At 38.6% G+C, this 25,713-nt stretch overlaps 1 protein-coding gene across 5 annotated transcripts in view; it reads left to right on the forward strand.

Annotated features, from left to right (window-relative positions):
• The window catches only part of nhsa (Nance-Horan syndrome a (congenital cataracts and dental anomalies)), a 112,746-nt gene that overhangs the window by 32,367 nt on the left and 54,666 nt on the right, over positions 1 to 25,713 (forward strand). For 4 of the 5 annotated variants that reach the window (XR_011667924.1, XM_071342242.1, XM_071342244.1 and 1 more), the window contains exons 3-4: positions 12,647 to 12,780; positions 15,362 to 15,430. Coding sequence is in view for 4 of the 5 variants with exons in the window: in XM_071342242.1 (XP_071198343.1) it covers positions 12,647 to 12,780; positions 15,362 to 15,430 (203 nt within the window). In the remaining variant the exon portion in view is untranslated. The remainder of the gene's footprint in view (positions 1 to 12,646; positions 12,781 to 15,361; positions 15,431 to 25,713) is intronic. The other variant, XM_071342243.1, reaches the window with a different exon arrangement.

The raw sequence follows: 25,713 nt of genomic DNA on the forward strand, positions 1-25,713 counted from the left end.
TACAGTAGTATGGTGACAGTAGATATAGTACAGTAGATATAGTACAGTAGTATGGTGACAGTAGATATAGTACAGTAGTATGGTGACAGTAGATATAGTACATTAGTATGGTGACAGTAGATATAGTACAGTAGATATAGTACAGTAGTATGGTGACAGTAGATATAGTACAGTAGTATGGTGACAGTAGATATAGTACAGTAGTATGGTGACAGTAGATATGGTACAGTATATATAGTACAATAGTATGGTGACAGTATATGTAGTACAGTAGTATGGTGACAGTAGATATAGTACAGTAGATATAGTACAGTAGTATAGTACAGTAGATATAGTACGGTAGATATAGTACGGTAGATATAGTACAGTAGTATGGTGACAGTAGATATAGTACTGTAGATAAAGTACAGTAGTATGGTGACAGTAGATATAGTACAGTAGTATGGTGACAGTAGATATAGTACATTAGTATGGTGACAGTAGATATAGTACAGTAGATATAGTACAGTAGTATGGTGACTAGATATAGTACAGTAGTATGGTGACTAGATATAGTACAGTAGTATGGTGACAGTAGATATAGTACAGTAGATATAGTACAGTAGATATAGTACAGTAGTATGGTGACAGTAGATATAGTACAGTAGTATGGTGACAGTAGATATAGTACAGTAGTATGGTGACAGTAGATATAGTACAGTAGATGTAGTACAGTAGTATGGTGACAGTAGATATAGTACAGTAGATATAGTACAGTAGTATGGTGACAGTAGATATAGTACAGTAGTATGGTGACTAGATATAGTACAGTAGTATGGTGACAGTATATATAGTACAGTAGATATAGTGACAGTAGATATAGTACAGTAGATATAGTGACAGTAGATATCGTGACAGTAGATATAGTACAGTAGTATGGTGACAGTAGATATAGTACAGTAGATATAGTACAGTAGATATAGTACAGTAGATATAGTACAGTAGTATGGTGACAGTAGATATAGTACAGTAGTATGGTGACAGTAGATATAGTACAGTAGATGTAGTACAGTAGATATAGTACAGTAGTATGGTGACAGTAGATATAGTACAGTAGTATGGTGACAGTAGATATAGTACAGTAGTGTGGTGACAGTAGATATAGTACAGTAGATATAGTACAGTAGTATGGTGACAGTAGATATAGTACAGTAGTATGGTGACTAGATATAGTACAGTAGTATGGTGACAGTAGATATAGTACAGTAGTATGGTGACAGTAGATATAGTACAGTAGTATGGTGACAGTAGATATAGTACAGTAGTATGGTGACAGTAGATATAGTACATTAGTATGGTGACAGTAGATATAGTACAGTAGATATAGTACAGTAGTATGGTGACAGTAGATATAGTACAGTAGTATGGTGACAGTAGATATAGTACAGTAGTATGGTGACAGTAGATATGGTACAGTATATATAGTACAATAGTATGGTGACAGTATATGTAGTACAGTAGTATGGTGACAGTAGATATAGTACAGTAGATATAGTACAGTAGTATAGTACAGTAGATATAGTACGGTAGATATAGTACAGTAGATATAGTACAGTAGTATGGTGACAGTAGATATAGTACTGTAGATATAGTACAGTAGTATGGTGACAGTAGATATAGTACAGTAGTATGGTGACAGTAGATATAGTACATTAGTATGGTGACAGTAGATATAGTACAGTAGATATATTACAGTAGTATGGTGACTAGATATAGTACAGTAGTATGGTGACTAGATATAGTACAGTAGTATGGTGACAGTAGATATAGTACAGTAGATATAGTACAGTAGATATAGTACAGTAGTATGGTGACAGTAGATATAGTACAGTAGTATGGTGACAGTAGATATAGTACAGTAGTATGGTGACAGTAGATATAGTACAGTAGATGTAGTACAGTAGTATGGTGACAGTAGATATAGTACAGTAGATATAGTACAGTAGTATGGTGACAGTAGATATAGTACAGTAGTATGGTGACTAGATATAGTACAGTAGTATGGTGACAGTATATATAGTACAGTAGATATAGTGACAGTAGATATAGTACAGTAGATATAGTGACAGTAGATATAGTGACAGTAGATATAGTACAGTAGTATGGTGACAGTAGATATAGTACAGTAGATATAGTACAGTAGATATAGTACAGTAGATATAGTACAGTAGATATAGTACAGTAGTATGGTGACAGTAGATATAGTACAGTAGTATGGTGACAGTAGATATAGTACAGTAGTATGGTGACAGTAGATATAGTACAGTAGTATGGTGACAGTAGATATAGTACAGTAGTATGGTGACAGTAGATATAGTACAGTAGATGTAGTACAGTAGATATAGTACAGTAGTATGGTGACAGTATATATAGTACAGTAGTATGGTGACAGTAGATATAGTACAGTAGATATAGTACAGTAGTATGGTGACAGTAGATATAGTACAGTAGATGTAGTACAGTAGATATAGTACAGTAGTATGGTGACAGTAGATATAGTACAGTAGATGTAGTACAGTAGATATAGTACAGTAGTATGGTGACAGTAGATATAGTACAGTAGATGTAGTACAGTAGATATAGTACAGTAGTATGGTGACAGTAGATATAGTACAGTAGTATGGTGACAGTAGATATAGTACAGTAGATATAGTACAGTAGTATGGTGACAGTAGATATAGTACAGTATATATAGTACAGTAGTATAGTACAGTAGATATAGTACAGTAGTATGGTGACAGTAGATATAGTACAGTAGTATGGTGACAGTAGATATAGTACAGTAGATGTAGTACAGTAGATATAGTACAGTAGTATGGTGACAGTAGATATAGTACAGTAGTATGGTGACAGTAGATGTAGTACAGTAGTATGGTGACAGTGGATATAGTACAGTAGATGTAGTACAGTAGTATGGTGACAGTGGATATAGTACAGTAGATATAGTACAGTAGTATGGTGACAGTGGATATAGTACAGTAGTATGGTGATAGTAGATATAGTACAGTAGTATGGTGACAGTAGATATAGTACAGTAGATATAGTACAGTAGTATGGTGACAGTAGATATAGTACAGTAGTATAGTGACAGTAGTATGGTGACAGTAGATATAGTACAGTAGTATGGTGACAGTAGATATAGTACAGTAGTATGGTGACAGTAGATATAGTACAGTAGTATGGTGACAGTAGATATAGTACAGTAGATATAGTACAGTAGTATGGTGACAGTAGATATAGTACAGTAGTATGGTGACAGTAGATATAGTACATTAGTATGGTGACAGTAGATATAGTACAGTAGATATAGTACAGTAGTATAGTACAGTAGATATAGTACGGTAGATATAGTACAGTAGATATAGTACAGTAGTATGGTGACAGTAGATATAGTACTGTAGATATAGTACAGTAGTATGGTGACAGTAGATATAGTACAGTAGTATGGTGACAGTAGATATAGTACATTAGTATGGTGACAGTAGATATAGTACAGTAGATATAGTACAGTAGTATGGTGACTAGATATAGTACAGTAGTATGGTGACTAGATATAGTACAGTAGTATGGTGACAGTAGATATAGTACAGTAGTATGGTGACTAGATATAGTACAGTAGTATGGTGACTAGATATAGTACAGTAGTATGGTGACAGTAGATATAGTACAGTAGATATAGTACAGTAGATATAGTACAGTAGTATGGTGACAGTAGATATAGTACAGTAGTATGGTGACAGTAGATATAGTACAGTAGTATGGTGACAGTAGATATAGTACAGTAGATGTAGTACAGTAGTATGGTGACAGTAGATATAGTACAGTAGATATAGTACAGTAGTATGGTGACAGTAGATATAGTACAGTAGTATGGTGACTAGATATAGTACAGTAGTATGGTGACAGTATATATAGTACAGTAGATATAGTGACAGTAGATATAGTACAGTAGATATAGTGACAGTAGATATAGTGACAGTAGATATAGTACAGTAGTATGGTGACAGTAGATATAGTACAGTAGATATAGTACAGTAGATATAGTACAGTAGATATAGTACAGTAGTATGGTGACAGTAGATATAGTACAGTAGTATGGTGACAGTAGATATAGTACAGTAGATGTAGTACAGTAGATATAGTACAGTAGATATAGTACAGTAGTATGGTGACAGTAGATATAGTACAGTAGTATGGTGACAGTAGATATAGTACAGTAGTGTGGTGACAGTAGATATAGTACAGTAGTATGGTGACAGTAGATATAGTACAGTAGTATGGTGACTAGATATAGTACAGTAGTATGGTGACAGTAGATATAGTACAGTAGTATGGTGACAGTAGATATAGTACAGTAGTATGGTGACAGTAGATATAGTACAGTAGTATGGTGACAGTAGATATAGTACAGTAGATATAGTACAGTAGTATGGTGACAGTAGATATAGTACAGTAGTATGGTGACCGTAGTATGGTGACAGTAGATATAGTACAGTAGTATGGTGACAGTAGATATAGTACAGTAGATATAGTACAGTAGTATGGTGACAGTAGATATAGTACAGTAGTATGGTGACAGTAGATATAGTACAGTAGTATGGTGACAGTAGATATAGTACAGTAGATATAGTACAGTAGATATAGTACAGTAGATATAGTACAGTAGTATGGTGACAGATATAGTACAGTAGTATGGTGACAGTAGATATAGTACAGTAGTATGGTGACAGATATAGTACAGTAGTATGGTGACAGTAGATATAGTACAGTAGTATGGTGACAGTAGATATAGTACAGTAGTATGGTGACAGTAGATATAGTACAGTAGATATAGTACAGTAGATATAGTACAGTAGATATAGTACAGTAGTATGGTGACAGATATAGTACAGTAGTATGGTGACAGTAGATATAGTACAGTAGATATAGAACAGTAGATATAGTACAGTAGTATGGTGACAGTAGATATAGTACAGTAGTATGGTGACAGTAGATATAGTACAGTAGTATGGTGACAGTAGATATAGTACAGTAGATATAGTACAGTAGATATAGTACAGTAGTATGGTGACAGTAGATATAGTACAGTAGTATGGTGACAGTAGATATAGTACAGTAGTATGGTGACAGTAGATATAGTACAGTAGATGTAGTACAGTAGTATGGTGACAGTAGATATAGTACAGTAGATATAGTACAGTAGTATGGTGACAGTAGATATAGTACAGTAGTATTGTGACTAGATATAGTACAGTAGTATGGTGACAGTAGATATAGTACAGTAGATATAGTGACAGTAGATATAGTACAGTAGATATAGTGACAGTAGATATAGTGACAGTAGATATAGTACAGTAGTATGGTGACAGTAGATATAGTACAGTAGATATAGTACAGTAGATATAGTACAGTAGATATAGTACAGTAGTATGGTGACAGTAGATATAGTACAGTAGTATGGTGACAGTAGATATAGTACAGTAGATGTAGTACAGTAGATATAGTACAGTAGATATAGTACAGTATTATGGTGACAGTAGATATAGTACAGTAGTATGGTGACAGTAGATATAGTACAGTAGTGTGGTGACAGTAGATATAGTACAGTAGATATAGTACAGTAGTATGGTGACAGTAGATATAGTACAGTAGTATGGTGACTAGATATAGTACAGTAGTATGGTGACAGTAGATATAGTACAGTAGTATGGTGACAGTAGATATAGTACAGTAGTATGGTGACCGTAGTATGGTGACAGTAGATATAGTACAGTAGTATGGTGACAGTAGATATAGTACAGTAGATATAGTACAGTAGATATAGTACAGTAGTATGGTGACAGTAGATATAGTACAGTAGTATGGTGACAGTAGATATAGTACAGTAGTATGGTGACAGTAGATATAGTACAGTAGATATAGTACAGTAGATATAGTACAGTAGATATAGTACAGTAGTATGGTGACAGATATAGTACAGTAGTATGGTGACAGTAGATATAGTACAGTAGATATAGTACAGTAGTATGGTGACAGATATAGTACAGTAGTATGGTGACAGTAGATATAGTACAGTAGTATGGTGACAGTAGATATAGTACAGTAGTATGGTGACAGTAGATATAGTACAGTAGTATGGTGACAGTAGATATAGTACAGTAGATATAGTACAGTAGATATAGTACAGTAGTATGGTGACAGATATAGTACAGTAGTATGGTGACAGTAGATATAGTACAGTAGATATAGAACAGTAGATATAGTACAGTAGTATGGTGACAGTAGATATAGTACAGTAGTATGGTGACAGTAGATATAGTACAGTAGATATAGTACAGTAGTATGGTGACAGTAGATATAGTACAGTAGATATAGTACAGTAGATATAGTACAGTAGTATGGTGACAGATATAGTACAGGAGTATGGTGACAGTAGATATAGTACAGTAGATATAGAACAGTAGATATAGTACAGTAGTATGGTGACAGTAGATATAGTACAGTAGTATGGTGACAGTAGATATAGTACAGTAGATATAGTACAGTAGTATGGTGACAGTAGATATAGTACAGTAGTATGGTGACAGTAGATATTTATAAAAAATAAAATTATTTATTAAAATTATTTATTAAAATCAATATAATGTTGTACAATTCATCCTTGTACAACAGTGAACATGAGTTCCTCTGTTATAAAGTACTGCGACTCTCCCTCACTGTAATCAAATCGATTCAGACTAATATATATACACACACATACATTCAGATTGACATTTAGAAAACGCTCAGAGAACTCTACAGCAAGGAATTACATAGGGAAATAGAGCTTAAATAAATGAACATGCTTAACATCTTTTTCCCTTGATTTATTTGCAGTAAAAACTTAAATGTAATATGTTTCAATTAAGAAGTAGTAGTATGGTGACAGTAGATATAGTACAGTAGTATGGTGACTAGATATAGTACAGTAGTATGGTGACTAGATATAGTACAGTAGTATGGTGACTACTGGTGACAGTAGATATAGTACAGTAGTGACAGTAGATATAGTGACAGTAGATATAGTACAGTAGTATGGTGACAGTAGATATAGTACAGTAGATATAGTACAGTAGATATAGTACAGTAGATATAGTACAGTAGTATGGTGACAGTAGATATAGTACAGTAGTATGGTGACAGTAGATATAGTACAGTAGATGTAGTACAGTAGATATAGTACAGTAGATATAGTACAGTAGTATGGTGACAGTAGATATAGTACAGTAGTATGGTGACTAGATATAGTACAGTAGTATGGTGACAGTAGATATAGTACAGTAGTATGGTGACAGTAGATATAGTACAGTAGTATGGTGACAGTAGATATAGTACAGTAGTATGGTGACAGTAGATATAGTACAGTAGATATAGTACAGTAGTATGGTGACAGTAGATATAGTACAGTAGTATGGTGACCGTAGTATGGTGACAGTAGATATAGTACAGTAGTATGGTGACAGTAGATATAGTACAGTAGATATAGTACAGTAGATATAGTACAGTAGTATGGTGACAGTAGATATAGTACAGTAGTATGGTGACAGTAGATATAGTACAGTAGTATGGTGACAGTAGATATAGTACAGTAGATATAGTACAGTAGATATAGTACAGTAGATATAGTACAGTAGATATAGTACAGTAGTATGGTGACAGATATAGTACAGTAGATATAGTACAGTAGATATAGTACAGTAGATATAGTACAGTAGTATGGTGACAGTAGATATAGTACAGTAGATATAGTACAGTAGATATAGTACAGTAGATATAGTACAGTAGTATGGTGACAGTAGATATAGTACAGTAGTATGGTGACAGTAGATATAGTACAGTAGATGTAGTACAGTAGATATAGTACAGTAGATATAGTACAGTAGTATGGTGACAGTAGATATAGTACAGTAGTATGGTGACAGTAGATATAGTACAGTAGTGTGGTGACAGTAGATATAGTACAGTAGATATAGTACAGTAGTATGGTGACAGTAGATATAGTACAGTAGTATGGTGACTAGATATAGTACAGTAGTATGGTGACAGTAGATATAGTACAGTAGTATGGTGACAGTAGATATAGTACAGTAGTATGGTGACAGTAGATATAGTACAGTAGTATGGTGACAGTAGATATAGTACAGTAGTATGGTGACCGTAGTATGGTGACAGTAGATATAGTACAGTAGTATGGTGACAGTAGATATAGTACAGTAGATATAGTACAGTAGATATAGTACAGTAGTATGGTGACAGTAGATATAGTACAGTAGTATGGTGACAGTAGATATAGTACAGTAGTATGGTGACAGTAGATATAGTACAGTAGATATAGTACAGTAGATATAGTACAGTAGATATAGTACAGTAGTATGGTGACAGATATAGTACAGTAGTATGGTGACAGTAGATATAGTACAGTAGATATAGTACAGTAGTATGGTGACAGATATAGTACAGTAGTATGGTGACAGTAGATATAGTACAGTAGTATGGTGACAGTAGATATAGTACAGTAGTATGGTGACAGTAGATATAGTACAGTAGTATGGTGACAGTAGATATAGTACAGTAGATATAGTACAGTAGATATAGTACAGTAGTATGGTGACAGATATAGTACAGTAGTATGGTGACAGTAGATATAGTACAGTAGATATAGAACAGTAGATATAGTACAGTAGTATGGTGACAGTAGATATAGTACAGTAGTATGGTGACAGTAGATATAGTACAGTAGATATAGTACAGTAGTATGGTGACAGTAGATATAGTACAGTAGATATAGTACAGTAGATATAGTACAGTAGTATGGTGACAGATATAGTACAGTAGTATGGTGACAGTAGATATAGTACAGTAGATATAGAACAGTAGATATAGTACAGTAGTATGGTGACAGTAGATATAGTACAGTAGTATGGTGACAGTAGATATAGTACAGTAGTATGGTGACAGTAGATATAGTACAGTAGTATGGTGACAGTAGATATTTATAAAAAATAAAATTATTTATTAAAATTATTTATAAAAATCAATATAATGTTGTACAATTCATCCTTGTACAACAGTGAACATGAGTTCCTCTGTTATAAAGTACTGCGACTCTCCCTCACTGTAATCAAATCGATTCAGACTAATATATATACACACACATACATTCAGATTGACATTTAGAAAACGCTCAGAGAACTCTACAGCAAGGAATTACATAGGGAAATAGAGCTTAAATAAATGAACATGCTTAACATCTTTTTCCCTTGATTTATTTGCAGTAAAAACTTAAATGTAATATGTTTCAATTAAGAAGTAGTAGTATGGTGACAGTAGATATAGTACAGTAGTATGGTGACTAGATATAGTACAGTAGTATGGTGACTAGATATAGTACAGTAGTATGGTGACAGTAGATATAGTACAGTAGATATAGTACAGTAGATATAGTACAGTAGTATGGTGACAGTAGATATAGTACAGTAGTATGGTGACAGTAGATATAGTACAGTAGTATGGTGACAGTAGATATAGTACAGTAGATGTAGTACAGTAGTATGGTGACAGTAGATATAGTACAGTAGATATAGTACAGTAGTATGGTGACAGTAGATATAGTACAGTAGTATTGTGACTAGATATAGTACAGTAGTATGGTGACAGTAGATATAGTACAGTAGATATAGTGACAGTAGATATAGTACAGTAGATATAGTGACAGTAGATATAGTGACAGTAGATATAGTACAGTAGTATGGTGACAGTAGATATAGTACAGTAGATATAGTACAGTAGATATAGTACAGTAGATATAGTACAGTAGTATGGTGACAGTAGATATAGTACAGTAGTATGGTGACAGTAGATATAGTACAGTAGATGTAGTACAGTAGATATAGTACAGTAGATATAGTACAGTAGTATGGTGACAGTAGATATAGTACAGTAGTATGGTGACTAGATATAGTACAGTAGTATGGTGACAGTAGATATAGTACAGTAGTATGGTGACAGTAGATATAGTACAGTAGTATGGTGACAGTAGATATAGTACAGTAGTATGGTGACAGTAGATATAGTACAGTAGATATAGTACAGTAGTATGGTGACAGTAGATATAGTACAGTAGTATGGTGACCGTAGTATGGTGACAGTAGATATAGTACAGTAGTATGGTGACAGTAGATATAGTACAGTAGATATAGTACAGTAGATATAGTACAGTAGTATGGTGACAGTAGATATAGTACAGTAGTATGGTGACAGTAGATATAGTACAGTAGTATGGTGACAGTAGATATAGTACAGTAGATATAGTACAGTAGATATAGTACAGTAGATATAGTACAGTAGATATAGTACAGTAGTATGGTGACAGATATAGTACAGTAGTATGGTGACAGTAGATATAGTACAGTAGATATAGTACAGTAGTATGGTGACAGATATAGTACAGTAGTATGGTGACAGTAGATATAGTACAGTAGATATAGTACAGTAGTATGGTGACAGTAGATATAGTACAGTAGTATGGTGACAGTAGATATAGTACAGTAGTATGGTGACAGTAGATATAGTACAGTAGTATGGTGACAGTAGATATAGTACAGTAGTGTGGTGACAGTAGATATAGTACAGTAGATATAGTACAGTAGTATGGTGACAGTAGATATAGTACAGTAGTATGGTGACTAGATATAGTACAGTAGTATGGTGACAGTAGATATAGTACAGTAGTATGGTGACAGTAGATATAGTACAGTAGTATGGTGACAGTAGATATAGTACAGTAGTATGGTGACAGTAGATATAGTACAGTAGATATAGTACAGTAGTATGGTGACAGTAGATATAGTACAGTAGTATGGTGACCGTAGTATGGTGACAGTAGATATAGTACAGTAGTATGGTGACAGTAGATATAGTACAGTAGATATAGTACAGTAGTATGGTGACAGTAGATATAGTACAGTAGTATGGTGACAGTAGATATAGTACAGTAGTATGGTGACAGTAGATATAGTACAGTAGATATAGTACAGTAGATATAGTACAGTAGATATAGTACAGTAGTATGGTGACAGATATAGTACAGTAGTATGGTGACAGTAGATATAGTACAGTAGATATAGTACAGTAGTATGGTGACAGATATAGTACAGTAGTATGGTGACAGTAGATATAGTACAGTAGATATAGTACAGTAGTATGGTGACAGTAGATATAGTACAGTAGTATGGTGACAGTAGTACAGTAGTATGGTGACAGTAGATATAGTACAGTAGATATAGTACAGTAGATATAGTACAGTAGATATAGTACAGTAGATATAGTACAGTAGTATGGTGACAGATATAGTACAGTAGTATGGTGACAGTAGATATAGTACAGTAGATATAGAACAGTAGATATAGTACAGTAGTATGGTGACAGTAGATATAGTACAGTAGTATGGTGACAGTAGATATAGTACAGTAGATATAGTACAGTAGTATGGTGACAGTAGATATAGTACAGTAGATATAGTACAGTAGATATAGTACAGTAGTATGGTGACAGATATAGTACAGTAGTATGGTGACAGTAGATATAGTACAGTAGATATAGAACAGTAGATATAGTACAGTAGTATGGTGACAGTAGATATAGTACAGTAGTATGGTGACAGTAGATATAGTACAGTAGATATAGTACAGTAGTATGGTGACAGTAGATATAGTACAGTAGTATGGTGACAGTAGATATTTATAAAAAATAAAATTATTTATTAAAATTATTTATAAAAATCAATATAATGTTGTACAATTCATCCTTGTACAACAGTGAACATGAGTTCCTCTGTTATAAAGTACTGCGACTCTCCCTCACTGTAATCAAATCGATTCAGACTAATATATATACACACACATACATTCAGATTGACATTTAGAAAACGCTCAGAGAACTCTACAGCAAGGAATTACATAGGGAAATAGAGCTTAAATAAATGAACATGCTTAACATCTTTTTCCCTTGATTTATTTGCAGTAAAAACTTAAATGTAATATGTTTCAATTAAGAAGTAGTAGTATGGTGACAGTAGATATAGTACAGTAGTATGGTGACTAGATATAGTACAGTAGTATGGTGACTAGATATAGTACAGTAGTATGGTGAGATGTGGTACAGGGGTAATGTCACGGGAGATTTATAACATTTACACTTTAGTCATTTACCAGATGGTCTTTCCAGGACAGCCTTCAATACTGCGTTCATTTTAAGATTGCTAGGTGAGACAACCACAGTCAAATATACAGGCTGTGAACATTCCGTTCCAGATAAGCAACAAACCAAAAACCATCCACACTAAAGTCTATGAATTTGAAATCTGAGAACAGTAATATTTTACATACACATGAAGGTACCTATAATCATTTCTGATGGAAAAAAACTAATGGGGAAAAATTGGTGGATTTAGCATTTTGGAAATTCTCTCCACATGTTTTGCTGTTTTCATTGCTGAAATATGTTACTGTGTGTGTGTGTGTGTGTGTGTGTGTGTGTGTGTGTGTGTGTGTGTGTGTGTGTGTGTCAGATTACCAACTGAGGCAGCAAGCGAGCAGCAGAAGAAGACGCAGAGTGACCGTCTCTGTGGCGCCCCCTACGCCCACATACCCCTCACCACACTCTGCCAGGAGGAGACAGCAGAGGGGCCGGAGCCTGACAGCGGTAACACAACTTCCACTCATATGATCAACTACCAACTTATGGATAACAGACATATACTTACAGACAATATCTATGATAAAGCCTCCAGGTGCCACAGCATTTTGAGTCATCTGTTTCCTGTTTCCTAGACTGATGTTCCATCCTCACAGGGACTCAAATCAAATTGTATTTGTCATAATGTGCCAAATGCAAAATGTCACCTTACAGTGAAATGCTGACAAGCCCATAACTAACAATGCAGGTGGTTTTCTTGTGTGGATTTTACCCCCTTTTTCTCGCCAATTTTCAATCATGTCTCATCGCTGCAACTCCCCAATGTGCTCAGGAGAGGCGAAGGTGGAGTCATGCTTCCTCCGAAACATGACCCGCCAAACCGCACTCAACACCCACCTGCTTAACCCGGAAGCCAATGTGTCGGAGGAAACACAGACGCTGGGCCAACTCCCTGGCACAGCCTGGGAATGAACCCGGGTCTGTAGTAACACCTCTTGCGCTGAGATGCAGTGCCTTAGACCTCTGAGATGCAGTTCTAAGAAAAATAAGAGTTAAGAAATTATTTTACTCAGTACTTTGTTGAAGCACCTTGGGCAGCGATTACAGCCTCGAATCTTCTTGGGTATGACGCTACAAGCTTGGCACACCTGTATTTGGGGAGTTTCTCCCATTCTTCTCTACAGATCCTCTCATGTTCTGTCAGGTTGATTGGAGAGCATCGTTGCTGCACAGCTATTTTCAAATCTCTCCAGAGATGTTCGATCAGGTTCAAGTCCGGGCTCTGGCTGGGCCACTCAAGGACATTCAATTACTTGTCCCGAAGCCACTCCTGCGTTGTCTTGGTTGTGTGCTTAGGGTCGTTGTCCAGTTGGAAGGTCAACCTTCGCCCCAGTCTGAGGTCCTGAGTGCTCTGGACTCGTAAAAAAAAAAAATCAAGGATCTCTCTGTACTTTTCTCCGTTTGTCTTTGCCTTGATCCTGACTAGTCTCCCAGTCCCTGCCGCTGAAAAACATCCCCACAGCATGATGCTGCCACCACCATTCTTCACTATAGGGATGGTGCCAGGTTTCCTCCAGACGAGACGCTTGGCATTCAGGCCAAAGAGGTCAATCTTGGTTTCATCAGACCAGAGAATCTTGTTTCTCATGGTCTGAGTCCATTAGGTGCCTTTTGACAAACTCCAAGCGATCTGTCATGTGCCTTTTACTGAGGAGTGGCTTCCGTCTGGCCACTCTACCATAAAGGCCTGATTGGTGGAGTGCTGCAGAGATGGTTGTCCTTCTGGAAGGTTCTCCCATCTCCACAGAGGAACTCTGGAGCTCTGTTAGTGACCATCGGGTTCTTGGTCACCTCCCTGACCAAGGCCCTTCTCCCCCGATTGCTCAGTTTGGCCAGGAGGCCAGCTCTAGGAAGAGTCTTCGTGGTTCCAAACTTCTTCCATTTAAGAATGATGGAGGCCACTGTGTTCTTGGGGACCTTTAACGCTGCAGAAATGTTTTGGTTCCCTTCCCCAGATCTGTGCCTCGACACAATCCTGTCTCGGAGCTCTACGGACAATTCCTTTGACCTCATGGCTTGGTTTTCACTCTGACATGCACTGTCAACTGTAGGACCTTATATAGACAGGTTTATGCCTTTCCAAATAATGTCCAATCAATTGAATTTACCACAGGTGGACTCCAATCAAGTTGTAGAAACATCTCAAGGATGATCAATGGAAACAGGATGCACCTGAGCTCAATTTTGAGTCTCTTAGCAAAGGGTCTGAATACTGATGTAAATCAGGTATTTCTGTTTTTATTTTAAATAAATTTGCAAACATTTCTACAAACCATTTTTTTGCATTGCCATAATGGGGCATTGTGTGTAGATTGAGGGAAATGTTTTATTTAATCCATTTTAGAATAAGGCTGTGACTTAACAAAACGTGGAAACTTTTGCGACTGCACTGTACATGTGTGTTCCACTTTCATCAGTTATTGTGAAAATATATGTTTAACAAAACACAAAAGGTTGTGCATCATTTCTCCTCTCTAGATGCAGCTGTCTGCATGTGTGAAGTCACAATGTATACTATTTCATCCTGACATGCAGCGTTTCTTTGTTCCTTTCCGTTGAGTGGATACTAGTGAATGACAACATATGAATGCATGTCTGTGCCATGTATGTTTCACCTCTCCAGCGGACGGGGAAACCACTCCATGATCAGCAGCTAGAACAGACCAAGGTAACAGGAGGGTTACCCATGTGTTCCATGGGTTTGAACTCTGCGTCCTGTTCAGTTTCTCCTCAGTCATTCATGGGTCTGGGAAATGTCACAATCCTTCATCCTGCAGTTGATCAGAGGTCCTGGGTACCAGTTCTGGCAGCTCTGTAATGTAACTGGTTTATATAGCTCTCCTTCAGGACATAAACACCTGGTGACTGTCTCACCCTCTGTCTACATATCCGCTCCTCTCCGTCTAGCTCCTCTCCATCCTGAGATTTCCTTTGTCTCCATTGTGGTTAAATAACCCTTCAAATGTCTGAGTCTGAATCCATTTATATTTCTTCATCATTCATTCATTTTGTCATCCTCATGTTGTAGTTTGACAGCCTCGCTCCCCGCTCCTCCACCCTCACCGAATGTTGCCACTTCTCTCCCTGGAGCAGAAAGGTATTGGTCCATGTCTCTCATCTCTCCTCTCCTGTCTCTTCCTCTCTCCTTCTCTCCTCTCCTGTCTCTTCCTCTCTCCTTCTCTCCTCTCCTGTCTCTTCCTCTCTCCTTCTCTCCTCTCCTGTCTCTTCCCCTGTCTTCTCCTCTCTCCTTCTCTCTCCTTCTCTCTTCTCCTGTCTCTTCCTCTCTCCTTCTCTCCTCTCCTGTCTCTTCCTCTCTCCTTCTCTCTTCTCCTGTCTCTTCCTCTCTCCTTCTCTCCTCTCCTGTCTCTTCCTCTCTCCTTCTCTCTTCTCCTGTCTCTTCCTCTCTCCTTCTCTCCTCTCCTGTCTCTTCCTCTCTCCTTCTCTCCTCTCCTGTCTCTTCCTCTCTCCTTCTCTCCTCTCCTGTCTCTTCCTCTCTCTCTTCTCTCCTCTCCTGTCTCTTCCTCTCTCCTTCTCTCCTCTCCTGTCTCTTCCTCTCTCCTTCTCTCTTCTCCTGTCTCTTCCTCTCTCCTTCTCTCTTCTCCTGCCTCTTCCTCTCTCCTTCTCTCCTCTCCTGTCTCTTCCTCTCTCCTTCTCTCCTCTCCTGTCTCTTCCTCTCTCCTTCTCTCCTCTCCTGTCTCTTCCTCTCTCCTTCTCTCCTCTCCTGTCTCTTCCTCTCTCCTTCTCTCCTCTCCTGTCTCTTCCTCTCTCCTTCTCTCCTCTCCTGTCTCTTCCTCTCTCCTTCTCTCCTCTCCTGTCTCTTCCTCTCTCCTTCTCTCCTCTCCTGTCTCTTCCTCTCTCCTTCTCTCCTCTCCTGTCTCTTCCTCTCTCCTTCTCTCCTCTCCTGTCTCTTCCTCTCTCCTTCTCTCTTCTCCTGTCTCTTCCTCTCTCCTTCTCTCTTCTCCTGTCTCTTCCTCTCTCCTTCTCTCCTCTCCTGTCTCTTCCTCTCTCCTTCTCTCCTCTCCTGTCTCTTCCTCTCTCCTCTCTACTCTCCTGTCTCTTCCTCTCTCCTTCTCTCCTCTCCTGTCTCTTCCTCTCTCCTTCTCTCCTCTCCTGTCTCTTCCTCTCTCCTTCTCTCCTCTCCTGTCTCTTCCTCTCTCCTTCTCTCCTCTCCTGTCTCTTCCTCTCTCCTTCTCTCCTCTCCTGTCTCTTCCTCTCTCCTTCTCTCCTCTCCTGTCTCTTCCTCTCTCCTTCTCTCCTCTCCTGTCTCTTCCTCTCTCCTTCTCTCCTCTCCTGTCTCTTCCTCTCTCCTTCTCTCCTCTCCTGTCTCTTCCTCTCTCCTTCTCTCCTCTCCTGTCTCTTCCTCTCTCTCTTCTCTCTTCTCCTGTCTCTTCCTCTCTCCTTCTCTCCTCTCCTGTCTCTTCCTCTCTCCTTCTCTCCTCTCCTGTCTCTTCCTCTCTCCTTCTCTCTTCTCCTGTCTCTTCCTCTCTCCTTCTCTCTTCTCCTGTCTCTTCCTCTCTCCTTCTCTCCTCTCCTGTCTCTTCCTCTCTCCTTCTCTCCTCTCCTGTCTCTTCCTCTCTCCTTCTCTCCTCTCCTGTCTCTTCCTCTCTCCTTCTCTCCTCTCCTGTCTCTTCCTCTCTCCTTCTCTCCTCTCCTGTCTCTTCCTCTCTCCTTCTCTCTTCTCCTGTCTCTTCCTCTCTCCTTCTCTCCTCTCCTGTCTCTTCCTCTCTCCTTCTCTCCTCTCTCCTTCTCTCCTCTCCTGTCTCTTCCTCTCTCCTTCTCTCCTATCCTGTCTCTTCCTCTCTCCTTCTCTCCTCTCCTGTCTCTTCCTCTCTCCTTCTCTCCTCTCCTGTCTCTTCCTCTCTCCTTCTCTCCTCTCCTGTCTCTTCCTCTCTCCTTCTCTCCTCTCCTGTCTCTTCCTCTCTCCTTCTCTCCTCTCCTGTCTCTTCCTCTCTCCTTCTCTCCTCTCCTGTCTCTTCCTCTCTCCTTCTCTCCTCTCCTGTCTCTTCTTCTCTCCTTCTCTCCTCTCCTGTCTCTTCCTCTCTCCTTCTCGCTTCTCCTGTCTCTTCCTCTCTCCTTCTCTCTTCTCCTGTCTCTTCCTCTTCTCCTGTCTCTTCCTCTCTCCTTCTCTCCTCTCCTGTCTCTTCCTCTCTCCTTCTCTCCTCTCCTGTCTCTTCTCCTCTCTTCTCTGTGCCTGTTCTGATGTTGTGATGTTCTAACTCTAGAATGCTTCTCAAACATTCTTTCAACATTCCTTTTCTATACTGTTTGTATAGAATCATAAACTGCTGTCTGTAAAAAATCTATCAATCCCCGCTGAGTAATCCTTCTCTTTTACACAGTTGGACCAGTTTAGATGTTCACGGAGCAGACTGTTGTTTTCCTGGTTCCTGTAGGGTCAGAGACAGGCTGTAGAATAATAGTCATTTGACATCTGAGCTGCAGTATGTTTGGAATGTGTGTCGCATTAGAGGGTTCCAACCTGTTAGAGTCCTAGCAGCCTGGGGTTACATAATGACTGGGTTCCATAATGACGGCGTTCTGTCTGTGATTACCCATCATGCCTCAGTACTGCGGTTACCCAGAAATCCCCCCGTTCATCCGTCTCCGAGAGTGGACAGCCAGACCAGTTTTAATACCAAAGAAAACAAAACTTTTTATTGTCTGCCTGTCTCTCGCGCTGTCTCTCACTGTGTCTCGCTGTGTCCTGCTGTGTCTCTCGCTCTGTCTCTCACTGTCTCTCACTGTGTCTCGCTGTGTCTCTCTCTGTGTCTCACTCGCTCTCTGTCCTTATTATTCTAAAAACAAATCAGCTGTAAATGTTCTCTTTGATTTGTTTTACTATTTGGGGAATGTTTCCAAGGAGACGGTTCCTTTTGTTGCATTTTGTGGCCTCTTAAATCTGCTGGGAACTGCCACCCAGAGGAGAGAGCTGCTTTAACTTGGGCATGGGGGTAGTGGAGGGTAAGAATGAGAGGAGGGTAGAGGAGGGTGGGAACCAGTTGAACCCATGTGTACCTCTCTGTTAGGACCTGAAGGTAAGAGCTCTTTAACCAGATTAATTCATTCAGAAATACAGTGTTTCTTTCAGCTTGGATGCCAAAAGCAAAGGGTTTGTTTTCAGCACTGCCAAGCTCCACGGAGAGAAGCAAAGAAAACATTTATGACGTTTAGTTACCAGATTGAAGTTTGGGGAAGCAGGAAGTAAGAGAGTCGTCTGACCCAGTGTTTTTGGTCCAGCCCCAAACCTTTTGATGGTATTTTTTTATTTATTAGTCTGTTTTGAGTTTCCATAACCACACTATGCAGTATTTAAAACAGTTTCCATAACCACACTATGCAGTATTTAAAACAGTTTCCATTTACATTTTACATTTAAGTCATTTAGCAGACGCTCTTATCCAGAGCGACTTACAAATTGGAAAGTTCATACATATTCATCCTGCACTATGCAGTATTTAAAACAGTTTCCATAACCACACTATGCAGTATTTAAAACAGTTTCCATAACCACACGATGCAGTATTTAAAACAGTTTCCATAACCACACTATGCAGTATTTAAAACAGTTTCCATAACCACACGATGCAGTATTTAAAACAGTTTCCATAACCACACGATGCAGTATTTAAAACCGTTTCCATAACCACACTATGCAGTATTTAAAACCGTTTCCATAACCACACTATGCAGTATTTAAAACAGTTTCCATAACCACACTATGCAGTATTTAAAACAGTTTCCATAACCACACGATGCAGTATTTAAAACAGTTTCCATAACTACACTATGCAGTATTTAAAACAGTTTCCATAACCACACTATGCAGTATTTAAAACAGTTTCCATAACCACACTATGCAGTATTTAAAACAGTTTCCATAACCACACTATGCAGTATTTAAAACAGTTTCCATTTACATTTTACATTTAAGTCATTTAGCAGACGCTCTTATCCAGAGCGACTTACAAATTGGAAAGTTCATACATATTCATCCTGCACTATGCAGTATTTAAAACAGTTTCCATAACCACACTATGCAGTATTTAAAACAGTTTCCATAACTACACTATGCAGTATTTAAAACAGTTTCCATAACCACACTATGCAGTATTTAAAACAGTTTCCATAACCCCACTATGCAGTATTTAAAACAGTTTCCATAACCACACTATGCAGTATTTAAAACCGTTTCCATAACCACACTATGCAGTATTTAAAACAGTTTCCATAACCACACGATGCAGTATTTAAAACAGTTTCCATAACCACACTATGCAGTATTTAAAACAGTTTCCATAACCACACTATGCAGTATTTAAAACAGTTTCCATAACCACACTATGCAGTATTTAAAAAAGTTTCCATAACCACACTATGCAGTATTTAAAACAGTTTCCATAACCACACTATGCATTATTTAAAACAGTTTCCATAACCACACTATGCAGTATTTAAAACAGTTTCCATAACCACATTATGCAGTATTTAAAACAGTTTCCATAACCACATTATGCAGTATTTAAAACAGTTTCCATAACTACACTATGCAGTATTTAAAACAGTTTCCATAACTACACTATGCAGTATTTAAAACAGTTTCCATAACCACACTATGCAGTATTTAAAACAGTTTCCATAACCACACTATGCAGTATTTAAAACAGTTTCCATAACCCCACTATGCAGTATTTAAAACAGTTTCCATAACCACACCATGCAGTATTTAAAACAGTTTCCATAACCACACCATACAGTTTCCATAACCACACTATGCAGTATTTAAAACAGTTGCCATAACCACACTATGCAGTATTTAAAACAGTTTCCATAACTACACTATGCAGTATTTAAAACAGTTTCCATAACTACACTATGCAGTATTTAAAACAGTTTCCATAACCACACTATGCAGTATTTAAAACAGTTTCCATAACCACACTATGCAGTATTTAAAACAGTTTCCATAACCACATTATGCAGTATTTAAAACAGTTTCCATAACCACACGATGCAGTATTTAAAACAGTTTCCATAACTACACTATGCAGTATTTAAAACAGTTTCCATAACCACACTATGCAGTATTTAAAACAGTTTCCATAACCACACCATGCAGTATTTAAAACAGTTTCCATAACCACACGATGCAGTATTTAAAACAGTTTCCATAACCACACGATGCAGTATTTAAAACCGTTTCCATAACCACACCATGCAGTATTTAAAACAGTTTCCATAACTACACTATGCAGTATTTAAAACAGTTTCCATAACCACACGATGCAGTATTTAAAACAGTTTCCATAACCACACGATGCAGTATTTAAAACAGTTTCCATAACCACACTATGCAGTATTTAAAACAGTTTCCATAACTACACTATGCAGTATTTAAAACAGTTTCCATAACCACACTATGCAGTATTTAAAACAGTTTCCATAACCACACTATGCAGTATTTAAAACAGTTTCCATAACCACACTATGCAGTATTTAAAACAGTTTCCATAACCACACTATGCAGTATTTAAAACAGTTTCCATAACCACACTATGCAGTATTTAAAACAGTTTCCATAACCACACGATGCAGTATTTAAAACAGTTTCCATAACCACACGATGCAGTATTTAAAACAGTTTCCATAACCACACGATGCAGTATTTAAAACCGTTTCCATAACCACACGATGCAGTATTTAAAACCGTTTCCATAACCACACTATGCAGTATTTAAAACAGTTTCCATAACCACACTATGCAGTATTTAAAACAGTTTCCATAACTACACTATGCAGTATTTAAAACAGGTTCCATAACCACACTATGCAGTATTTAAAACAGTTTCCATAACCACACCATGCAGTATTTAAAACAGTTTCCATAACCACACTATGCAGTATTTAAAACAGTTTCCATAACCACACCATGCAGTATTTAAAACAGTTTCCATAACCACACTATGCAGTATTTAAAACAGTTTCCATAACCACACCATGCAGTATTTAAAACAGTTTCCATAACCACACTATGCAGTATTTAAAACAGTTTCCATAACCACACCATGCAGTATTTAAAACAGTTTCCATAACCACACTATGCAGTATTTAAAACAGTTTCCATAACCACACCATGCAGTATTTAAAACAGTTTCCATAACCACACCATGCAGTATTTAAAACAGTTTCCATAACCACACCATGCAGTATTTAAAACAGTTTCCATAACCACACTATGCAGTATTTAAAACAGTTTCCATAACCACACTATGCAGTATTTAAAACAGTTTCCATAACCACACTATGCAGTATTTAAAACAGTTTCCATAACCACACTATGCAGTATTTAAAACAGTTTCCATAACCACACTATGCAGTATTTAAAACAGTTTCCATAACCACACGATGCAGTATTTAAAACAGTTTCCATAACCACACGATGCAGTATTTAAAACCGTTTCCATAACCACACGATGCAGTATTTAAAACCGTTTCCATAACCACACTATGCAGTATTTAAAACAGTTTCCATAACCACACTATGCAGTATTTAAAACAGTTTCCATAACTACACTATGCAGTATTTAAAACAGGTTCCATAACCACACTATGCAGTATTTAAAACAGTTTCCATAACCACACCATGCAGTATTTAAAACAGTTTCCATAACCACACTATGCAGTATTTAAAACAGTTTCCATAACCACACCATGCAGTATTTAAAACAGTTTCCATAACCACACTATGCAGTATTTAAAACAGTTTCCATAACCACACCATGCAGTATTTAAAACAGTTTCCATAACCACACTATGCAGTATTTAAAACAGTTTCCATAACCACACCATGCAGTATTTAAAACAGTTTCCATAACCACACTATGCAGTATTTAAAACAGTTTCCATAACCACACCATGCAGTATTTAAAACAGTTTCCATAACCACACCATGCAGTATTTAAAACAGTTTCCATAACCACACCATGCAGTATTTAAAACAGTTTCCATAACCACACCATGCAGTATTTAAAACAGTTTCCATAACCACACTATGCAGTATTTAAAACAGTTTCCATAACCACACTATGCAGTATTTAAAACAGTTTCCATAACCACACTATGCAGTATTTAAAACAGTTTCCATAACCACACTATGCAGTATTTAAAATACATGTTTTACTGACACATTTGTATGACTAAAATAAACAGTCCAATATACTGTGCTAGGCAGTAGCAGGCACACTGGAGTGACGTGGTACCTGATTGGATGAGATTTCACAACGTAGTGGACCACGTCCAGTAGCAGGCACACTGGAGTGTCGTGGTACCTGATTGGATGAGATTTCACAACGTAGTGGACCACGTCCCAGATCCTTCTGGCAGCAGCACGGTGCCCCCTGTGGAAGGAAGCTGAACTTTACTACAACTTGATATTTTACCCCGTTTAAAATGGGCCATGTTGAGGTGGTAGAACTGACTAAATGAATTGAGTCATAGAGGTCTTATAACCTATTCCATTCTACAGGTAAATATGCTTGGCTCATGTCTGTTATTTTCATATAGGCTATGCAACTATTTGTAATTTTAAAAAAGCTCCCCATTATTAAATCTGTGAAATGAATTCATTGAGCTTTTATTTGCATGACTGTTTTTCTTCACTCTTCACTTCGCTAAATCTTTGTTCTATTGTTGTTGCATTGTCAAGAGATTAACCTGACAGTTAGCATTGCACTGTGTACTACATGTACATCACGTGTACGTACATGACACATTTACAAACTGGAACTTAGAAGGGAAGGTGCGGACAGCCAGAAAGAAGGAAAACAATAGTGGTATAATATGGGGAGGAGTGTGGTATAGTATGGGGAGGAGTGTGGTATAGTATGGGGAGGAGAGTGGTATAGTATGGGGAGGAGAGTGGTATAATATGGGGAGGAGAGTGGTATAGTATGGGGAGGAGAGTGGTATAGTATGGGGAGGAGAGTGGTATAATATGGGGAGTAGAGTGGTATAATATGGGGAGGAGAGTGGTATAGTATGGGGAGGAGAGTGGTATAGTATGGGGAGGAGAGTGGTATAGTATGGGGAGGAGAGTGGTATAGTATTCGGAGGAGAGTGGTATAGTATGGGGAGTAGAGGAGAGTGGTATAGAATGGGGAGTAGAGGAGAGTGGTATAGTAGAGGAGAGTGGTATAGTATGGGGAGTAGAGGAGAGTGGTATAGAATGGGGAGTAGAGGAGAGTGGTATAGTATGGGGAGTAGAGGAGAGTGGTATAGAATGGGGAGTAGAGGAGAGTGGTATAGTAGAGGGGAGTGGTAGAGGAGAGTGGTAAGGTATGGGGAGTAGAGGAGAGTGGTAGAGGAGAGTGGTATAGTATGGGGAGTAGAGGAGAGTGGTATAGAATGGGGAGTAGAGGAGAGTGGTATAGTATGGGGAGTAGAGAGTGGTATAGTATGGGGAGTAGAGGAGAGTGGTATGAGTAGAAGGTGGTAGTAGAGGAGAGTGGTATATTATGGGGAGTAGAGGAGAGTGGTATAGTATGGGGAGTAGAGGAGAGTGGTATAGTAGAGGGGAGTAGAGGAGAGGTATATTATGGGGAGTAGAGGAGAGTGGTATAGAATGGGGAGTAGAGGAGAGTGGTTTAGTAGAGGAGAGTGGTATAGTATGGGGAGTAGAGGAGAGTGGTATAGTATGGGGAGTAGAGGAGAGTGGTATAGTATGGGAGGAGGAGAGTGGTATAGTATGGGGAGTAGAGGAGAGTGGTATAGTATGGGGAGGAGAGTGGTATAGTATGGGGAGTAGAGGAGAGTGGTATAGTAGAGGGGAGTAGAGTAAAGGTATATTATGGGGAGTAGAGGAGAATGGTATAGTATGGGGAGTAGAGGAGAGTGGTATAGTATGGGGAGGAGAGTGGTATAGTATGGGGAGTAGAGGAGAGTGGTATAGTATGGGGAGGAGAGTGGTATAGTATGGGGAGTAGAGGAGAGTGGTATAGTATGGGGAGGAGAGTGGTATAGTATGGGGAGTAGAGGAGAGTGGTATAGTAGAGGAGAGTGGTATAGTATGGGGAGTAGAGGAGAGTGGTATAGTATGGGGAGTAGAGGAGAGTGGTATAGTATGGGGAGTAGAGGAGAGTGGTATAGTATGGGGAGTAGAGGAGAGTGGTATAGTAGAGGAGAGTGGTATAGTATGGGGAGTAGAGGAGAGTGGTATAGTAGAGGGGAGTAGAGGAGAGTGGTATATTATGGGGAGTAGAGGAGAGTGGTATATTATGGGGAGTAGAGGAGTGTGGTATAGTATGGGGAGTAGAGGAGAGTGGTATAGTATGGGGAGTGGAGGAGAGTGGTATAGTATGGGGAGTAGAGGAGAGTGGTATAGTATGGGGAGTAGAGGAGAGTGGTATAGTATGGAGAGTAGAGGAGAGTGGTATAGTATGGGGAGGAGAGGAGAGTGGTATAGTATGGGGAGGAGAGTGGTATAGTATGGGGAGTAGAGGAGAGTGGTATAGTATGGGGAGTAGAGGAGAGTGGTATAGTAGAGGGGAGTAGAGGAGAGGTATATTATGGGGAGTAGAGGAGAGTGGTATAGTAGAGGGGAGTAGAGGAGAGTGGTATAGTATGGGGAGTAGAGGAGAGTGGTATAGTAGAGGAGAGTGGTATAGTATGGGGAGTAGAGGAGAGTGGTATAGTATGGGGAGGAGAGTGGTATAGTATGGGGAGTAGAGGAGAGTGGTATAGTATGGGGAGGAGAGTGGTATAGTATGGGGAGTAGAGGAGAGTGGTATAGTATGGGGAGTAGAGGAGAGTGGTATAGTAGAGGAGAGTGGTATAGTATGGGGAGTAGAGGAGAGTGGTATAGTATGGGGAGTAGAGGAGAGTGGTATAGTATGGGGAGTAGAGGAGAGTGGTAGAGGAGAGTGGTATAGTATGGGGAGTAGAGGAGAGTGGTATAGTAGAGGGGAGTAGAGGAGAGTGGTATATTATGGGGAGTAGAGGAGAGTGGTATAGTATGGGGAGTAGAGGAGAGTGGTATAGTATGGGGAGTAGAGGAGAGTGGTATAGTATGGGGAGTAGAGGAGAGTGGTATAGTAGAGGGGAGTAGAGGAGAGGTATATTATGGGGAGTAGAGGAGAGTGGTATAGTATGGAGAGTAGAGGAGAGTGGTATAGAATGGGGAGTAGAGGAGAGTGGTATAGTATGGGGAGTGAGTGGAGTATGGGGAGAGGAGAGTGGTATAGTATGGGGAGGAGAGTGGTATAGTATGGGGAGTAGAGGAGAGTGGTATAGTATGGAGAGTAGAGGAGAGTGTTATAGTAGAGGGGAGTAGAGGAGAGGTATATTATGGGGAGTAGAGGAGAGTGGTATAGTATGGGGAGTAGAGGA

The sequence above is a fragment of the Salvelinus alpinus genome, chromosome 15 (genome assembly GCF_045679555.1).
Source record: "Salvelinus alpinus chromosome 15, SLU_Salpinus.1, whole genome shotgun sequence".
Classification (NCBI taxonomy): domain Eukaryota; kingdom Metazoa; phylum Chordata; class Actinopteri; order Salmoniformes; family Salmonidae; genus Salvelinus; species Salvelinus alpinus.